Below are 7,582 nucleotides of genomic sequence, written 5' to 3'. Positions count from 1 at the left end.
GCCGTCACCCAAGGTCCCATCACCCAGCTCCAGCGTGGTCAGGCTGGGGTGCGAGGCCAACAGCATCCCCAGCTCCACGCAGTCACTCTCCGACAGCCCGCACCACCGCAGCCTGGGTTAAGCCACAGAGGACAGATAAGCTCATCACACCTGCCCTGGCTGCCCCCAGACTCCTGCCACCCAGCCAATCAGCATGGGGGGGATCATACTCACCCACCACACAGCCAATCAGCATAGAGGACCTGAACCCATCCACTCATTGCAGGACCACACCCATCCATCATAAAGCCAATCAGCAGGGGCTCCACCCACCTGCCCACACCATGGCCAATCAGCATGCAGGGGCCACACCCACCCAGCATACAGCCAATCAGCCTGGAAGGGCTCCACCCACCTACCCACACCATGGCCAATGAGCATGCAGGGGCCACACCCACCCAGCATACAGCCAATCAGCCTGGAGGGGCTCCACCCACCTGCCCACACCATGGCCAATCAGCATGGAGGGACCACACTCACCCAAGGCTAACGGAGCCCATCCCTACCCCCAGCTCCGTGCTGGTGGTCCTCGGGGTGACCATGCTCCCCTACAGCTCCCATCCCCTCTGCTCAAGGCAGCACCTCCCCAGGCCCTGGCCAGCACACCCACCCCATGCCCGCAGCAGCACCGCAGTCTCTTACCGGAGCACCCGCAGGTCACTGCCTGGGTGCTGCAGGGCCCTGCAGAGTGGATGGATGGGAGAATGCGGCTCCTCCAGCCCAAGGGGACCGGGACATCCTCCAGCTTCTGAAGCATCGGAACTGCAGCGGTACAGAACCCCATGGGGCATGGGCAGCCCTCACCAGCACACAACCCCCACCAAGCAGAGCTTGCCACCAGCTCACAGGAGGTCTCCTCAGCTGGGACCTCCATGGCTTTGGAGATGCAAAGGATCACGAGGGTTGCTGCTGGAGTCGCCTGCTCTCAAGTAAAGCTCAGAGTGCGCTTAAAATTTCAGCACTGAGGATCTCCCCTTTGCATGTGAGAATGGGGATGTGAAGCCAAACAAGCATCCAGGCGTGGACAGGCCTGTTTGGGCTGGGGAAACTGGGTTGAGATGCTCAGTCTCCATCAGTCCCACCACATGCAGCAGACGGAGGGGCCTGCCTGATCCTTATTCTCTCACAGTTCTCCCCAAGAATAAGTAAAATTCTCTGCTAAGGAATTAAAACTCAGCAACAGGACAAGCTGGTCTTTGGGTGGAAGGAGCAGAAATGACTTTAAAACCAGCCTTTGGGGCGGAGAAGGAGAACCACTGGCAATTGGAGGTTGCCAGAGCAGAGAGTGGCAGTACTTACCAAGGCACCACCTCCTGCCTGGGATGGTGCTGGTTGAAGGAGCATCCACAGAGGGTGACGCAGCCCAGCCCAGCCCATTGCCTGATGCAGAAGGAAAGAGCCATTTGGTCATACGGGGTCAACTTGATGTCCTGCAACTCTAAGTCGGTGAAACGATCCAACGCGCTTTGCACGAAGCTTTTGTCGTTCATCTCGAACAGAAAGTGGAAAGTGTCCAATTCTGAAACCTTCAGTGCTTGTCTGGGATGGGAGACGCCTCTGTGTCTCCCCTGAAGCCACCTCAGCAGATCTTCCCTGGCTCGTGGTGAAATTCTGCACCCGATGATTTCATCTGCATACTCGATTGATTTTTGGCTTACCAGACCAAACAGGAACCGCAGTGTTAAGTTCAAATCATTCCTGGACTTACTATAGCTTTCTAATAATGTATTTATGTCCTTCACCAGAGCCCTTGAGTCACCATCCACTTCCTCATCGTCCTCCAGAACGTAGAACATCGCTGCGAAAAACTCCTGGAGGTGCAGGTGGGTAAAGCTGTAGATGTTCCCATGGCTTACACATTTCTTTGAGATCTTCTCATTGAGGAAGAGGGGGAGAAGTTCTGGCTGGTCCAAGCCACGGTCCTTGATTTCCTTCTCCTCAAATTGGACCTTGTGCTTCCAGATGCCATCGGCAGCCAAGGAGCAGAGTTTGCGCAGGAATGGCTGGAGGTCCTTTGGGTTGTCCCTGCCTCTGCACATCATTAACCAGGAGAGGTAAAACATGCTCATCAGCGTGGTGGCTTTGGAGCACTCAACAAGGTTTTTCTTCTTGTGAAGCTCTTGTTTAAGGATGGTGCAGACGGTCCAGCTCATGACAGGGATGCTGCACAAGCTGTAGAGGATCTCGTTGCCTTTGGCAAACCTGAAGGCCATGTCGGCTTTACTGTCGTCGTCGAAATACCTGTGGAAATACTGCTCCCGCATGGCTGCTGAAAATCCCAGTATTTCTGCATAATATTCACCCTCCAGGCACCGCCCCAGGCTTTGAAGAGCTGTCGGCCTCGTGGTGATGAGCAAGGAGGACTCGGTGAGGACAGTCTTCTTCAACAAGCTCATCAGGGTGGTTTCCAGCGGTTTCACTTCCCTGGGGTCAGAGCTCAGTTCATCTTTGGGCTGAACCCAGGAAAATCCCAGGGCCTCAAAGCCATCAAAAATGAACAGGATTTTCTTTGGGTCATCCAGGATCTTCGCAGCTGGCGTTTGCCTATGAGGGCAGCACTTTGAAATGAGGTCTGCCACGCTCGCTTCCTTGGTAAAGGCAATGTCTTCATAGCCAATGCAGAAAACATACTCAAACTGCGTGTAGAGTGTCCCTTCCACCCACTCCACCATCATCTTCCTGACTGTCATCGTCTTCCCCATCCCTGGGGCCCCCACCAGCACCACAACCCGTGGCGTTTGCCCATCTTCATCGGGTTTAAACAGCGTCTGTGCAGTGACGGTGACAGTGGCTGGTCTGTTGCTGGCGTTGGCACATCCACAGCTGGTGCTCACAGCTTCGTGCTCACCTCCGTGCTTGCTCTGAGGCTTCCTGGCGATGGTCAGGTTGGTGTAGCGGCTGCTGGTGGACAGGTTCTCCCCGAGACAGGAGTTCAGTTCTTTGTACCGGAGGAACTGCCGGACCACGTACTCTTTGTATTTCTGCTTGTACTCTGTGCCAGTGAGAAGCAGAGTCAGCACCAAGCACAGTCAGATACCCAAGGAGCTCTTAACCAGCCCAACCATGCTCCAAACAGACCAGCAGGTCACTTTGTTTCAACACTCAGGGCTTTCCTAGGTCTGGCAGAGGCAATAAGGACATCACCTGTGAGGACTTAGGGCCTCTGGTAGTTGGGCAGGGGGGTCCTTCTCCTCGCCCAGCTCCTCCCATCATCGTGATCCATCAACCTCTGTTTTAACAGCCCTGCAATCCTTATTCACCCCGGGAGCAAATGCAATTTGAGCTGAAGTCTCTTCTCCAGGAGAAGAGGGAGCACACCACCAAGAGGGGACAGCAAGAGGTCACTACAGCCCCCACACTAACAGGAACACAGCGGGACATCTTTGTGTTTCCAGGCTTCCTGGGAAGCTGCAACCTGCTGTTACCAACTTCTTCCTGTCTCCAGGATCACTCAAGGGAAAAAGAGACAAAGAAAAGCAAAATGTATGCTGGATTCCTACCTTTCACCTTCTCATCCAGGAGTTTCTCGGCAAGGTCTCTCTGGTTCATCTCTTCGAACAACCCAATCGCTATGTCCATCACGGCATCTTCGCTGTAGTTCTTGCCCATGCAGCTGACAAGCGCGCAAGGGTGGGTGAGCTTCGCCAGCAAATCCTTGGGGATGTTCCATTCTCCTTCCACACGAACCTCCGATAACTTCATCTTAAACTCCTCAAAGTCTTTAAGTGTGAGATCTTGCAGTGCTCGTAAGAAGACGGCTAATGCACGCTCCTCCCCTGCCATCGCAGGATGTCGCCTGAAAATACCAAGGGTTAGAAATCATGGCTACACCATGGCAAGAGGTTTTGGAGCTGGGCACCGAGTTTGTCCTGTACAGCCCCATTCTTCCTGTGCCAGAATGGCTGGGGACGGTCACCCCAGCATGGCAAGGAAATGCCACCCTAGGGCTGTGGACACTGCAGGATCTGGCACTATGGGGATGTCCCCTCTGGGCTGGGGCACCAGAGACAGAGAAGAACACCCGAAAAAGCATCATGGGGGGCTTCTAACCAGACTAGGAGCTGCAACCCTTCGGGGCAGAGTCGCCCCAGCCCTGGGACAGCCCAGTCCCCACAGCCCCACCTGGCCAGGTTCCCATCCTGCCCTGCCCTTAGCGCAGTGTGGCCGGCTGAGCAGCAATGCACTCACCGCACCGGCTGAGCTGCGGGACGGTGGAGGCCCTGCTGGAAGGGCTCAGGCGCTGCCCGAAATCCCCATCTCGCGTGCAGACAGGGTTTCGCTTTTGAACGGCAAGCCCGACATCCGGCACACCCTTCCTCCTTCCCCACTGCGGGGCTGCTCATCAGCCTTTAGGCCTCCCTAAAACCACCGGGATGGGCAACGTAACACCCAAAGAACTCCTGGCAATAAGCTCACAAGGAAGATGCTATTTTGGGGGTGAAAAGGCGACTTTAGGAAAGCACACTGATGCTCACAGATGCCACAGCCTCCTCTTCTGTCTCTTGCCTCCCTGGTGCTGGCAGCTCACCCTCCTCCTAACTGGGTTTGACTGGAAAACCACTGAGCCCCTGAATTTCTAACTCTTTCTGAGTAACTGTGCTTTGCTGGGGATCCCCAAGCCTTGTCTTAGGAAGAAAAGTCACAGAGCCTTCTCCTCCTCCCTCTCTGGGGCTCTTTATTTCTGGTATCATTCTTCTCCTCCCCATTTCCCATCTCCAGTGTCTTCAGGAGACCAGTGCCATCCTGCAGCTCTCTGGGAGCAGGTCCGACTGGAATTAGTTTCCTGTAAATTCAGGAAATCAGAGGGAAGCCGCAGTTTTCTGCAGGGATTACTGCCTGCTGCAGCTTTCACCACGGAGCAAGGGGGACCTCCAAGGGGACCCTGTCACAGGCAATGTGATGGTAAATTTAGATGCTTGTCAAAGCAGAGTAGCATAGAAAAATTAAAAATAGCTGCAGGGAATGGAGAATGAGACTGGGAGCTGTCAGAGGAAGAGGATTATCAAGGTGATATCTATGAAAAGGAAAGGAAAAAGAAGCTGGAAACAACAGTTGATGTCCCAGTGTAACAGCTATCCTGGGGCCTGCGAGACTGCAGAAATGAAGTGGAGCTGTGGATTGGAGTGTGGCACTTCTAGAAATGTCTTCAAGCCTTGGATCAAACAGAGATGAAGTAGCTCAATGCTTAGAGCTTGTGCTGCACCAGCTTTGCTCCGACATATGCTAAGGGATCAGTGCATGCCCTTCTTGCTGAGCACCAGATAAAAAGAAATCAGCAGCACATAGATGGACTCAGAAACTGGGAGAAGATGGAGAGGATTTTTCTGAACCAATGCAGAATTGCTAAGGTACCAATGGGATGCAATATTGTACCCCAGGATGTGATATGGTATCCCACCAGCCCTTTGCTGGTGGGGCACAAGCAGCTCTGGTGATGAGTCACAGGAACTCTGCCCAAACACAGGGAAATCTTCTGGGCTCAGTTGGTAGAGATCAAATGGTGAGGTGCTGGTAATTCTGGCCTGGATTCAGGAGAAAAGGGGACAATTTCACCTGGGCCAAGCCAGATCTGTGGCTTGCAGTACCAAGGAGATGGATACAGGAGCAGAGGAGGCAGAGGAACAGGGGATGTTTGGGAAACGGTGATGGCAGGGGTAGTACATTGGGAAAAAAATGGATGAAAGATGTTAAGGGCTCCAGGAGGATGGCAGAAAACCCCACTGTGTAAAACCCATTGCCCACGCTGAACTAGTGGGACTCGTATCCTAAAGAAGCTGAGACGCTCTGACTGAAACCATTAAGGATTATGTTAAACAAAGCATTTCTTGAGAAATTACAAACCCATATAATTTTCCACTGCCACCCATTAGAAAGGCAGATGAAAAACCCTGGCAAATGCCAACGAAATGCATTTCCCATGAGAACAGCTCCTGCTTTAGTGAACATGCCAGTGATTATTGCTAAGTTACCAGCAAACAACAAGTGGTTTCAGTTCTAGATCCAACCATTTCTTTGCCATCCTGCTTACTAAAGAATCAATTTTTCAGATTTGCTTTTGCACTTGGAGAGAGGGAACAAACCCTTGCAGGCTGGCACTTCACAACGCACCTGGGGGCACAGGCTCACGTCAGAAATGCGTTCAAAGTACTGTCTTCAGAGCATAAAGAACAACCATCTTATGTAGATGATCATCCAGCGACCGAAGAGGTGAGAGGTATCCAAGTTTTAACATCAATAGGTGAAACAGGATTTGAAGTAGGCACCATGAGCTCGAGCTGAGGTTAACAACTGGTAGTCCCAGCTGGCAAGCCAGGAAACCAATAGGTACAAGAGTGGTTAAAGTTTTGGATGAAATAAAAGTTTCTTGTTAAGCCCAACTGAGAACACCGTTAGGAGGATTTACTTTCTGACAGCAGCACATCCAGAACTTCGCTGGTCCCAGCAGACCACTGTGGAAATCACTGGTTAAAGACTCCGAAGTGGAAGTGGAGCTCAGGATATGGAGATGCCCTAACTCAGGGGGAAAGAAGCTGCTCTGAACTCCCCTGCACTAAAACGGCCAGCACTGGGAAAGCACCTTTCAACAAGGAATTTCCCCATCCACTGGTTCTAGGGGAGCAGAAAAATAGTTACAGAAGGTCCCAGCAGCACAGGAACTGTGTCTGCTTCAGGGTCTGGACCCAAAACACCCCAGCAGCCCGGGCTGGGCTGGTCTTTGAGGCTTTCACCCTCACAATCCAATCTACTCCTGCCCCTCCCGGGTTCTAGGGAGACTCAGCAGCAGAGTGTTCATCAATACGAACACCACCAGGCATTGACGTTAATGAGTTGGAAAGATGCTGTACAGACCTCACAAGGACCAGATCATCTTGCTCCTGCCCTGACTGATCAGGGTGCAGGCTGCACTGTTGAGAACAAATCCAATTGCAATTATCGGGTGCGGATGCGAGCGTCCCTTTTAAAGAACCCAGCAATAAAGCAAAGCTATGCTTCATCAATGAGAGCACCAGATAGGAGCAATCTAAAAACAGTCCTCTGTGCTGCTGTTAATAGAGCAGGAGAGCAAGGAGTGGGGAAGCTATTTTTAAAAACCCCTCCAAATTGAGTACAGGCTATTATAGACACTATTAAGAGATAAACTCTCTAAGTAGAACCCATTGCATCTCTTTGTGGACAGTGATTATGTTAATAAAGGAATAAAATACTGGAGGAATGGTTGGAGAAGGGGATAGAAGGCATGATGGGAGATGAAGAAAATGAGATTTCTGTTACAAGCTCGGAAAGGTAGCGGGAAAAAAAATATGTAATGCATGGTAAAGTACATGGGAAGCCTGAAAACAATTCTGAGAAACAGTTTAATAAGCCTGGAGATCAACTGACTCAGTTCAACTGCTGCAGCCTCGAGCCACGGGAAGGTCTGCAGCATCCTTGCTGGACTCATGAAGATGACATGCAGTTTGTGGATGACCAAGGGAGATGGGGACCGGCTATCTGCAGGGCAGGAGTTGTGTGCCAAGGCAACTGCCCAGGCCTCAGCTGTCAG

At 52.1% G+C, this 7,582-nt stretch overlaps 1 protein-coding gene across 1 annotated transcript in view; it reads right to left on the bottom strand.

The window, feature by feature from the left end:
* LOC104539217 (NACHT, LRR and PYD domains-containing protein 12-like) overlaps positions 1 to 3,822 on the bottom strand; it is a 4,925-nt gene extending 1,103 nt beyond the window's left edge. The window contains 4 exon segments of the mRNA XM_010182690.1: positions 9 to 112; positions 682 to 801; positions 1,339 to 3,031; positions 3,540 to 3,822. Coding sequence (XP_010180992.1) covers positions 9 to 112; positions 682 to 801; positions 1,339 to 3,031; positions 3,540 to 3,822 — 2,200 coding nt within the window.
* Positions 3,823 to 7,582: the final 3,760 nt, after the last annotated feature.

Source organism: Mesitornis unicolor, unplaced genomic scaffold (genome assembly GCF_000695765.1).
Source record: "Mesitornis unicolor isolate BGI_N332 unplaced genomic scaffold, ASM69576v1 scaffold3994, whole genome shotgun sequence".
Classification (NCBI taxonomy): Eukaryota; Metazoa; Chordata; class Aves; order Mesitornithiformes; family Mesitornithidae; genus Mesitornis; species Mesitornis unicolor.
The sequence above is the reverse complement of the archived record's forward strand: the minus strand, read 5'-3'. Positions and strand labels throughout refer to the sequence as shown.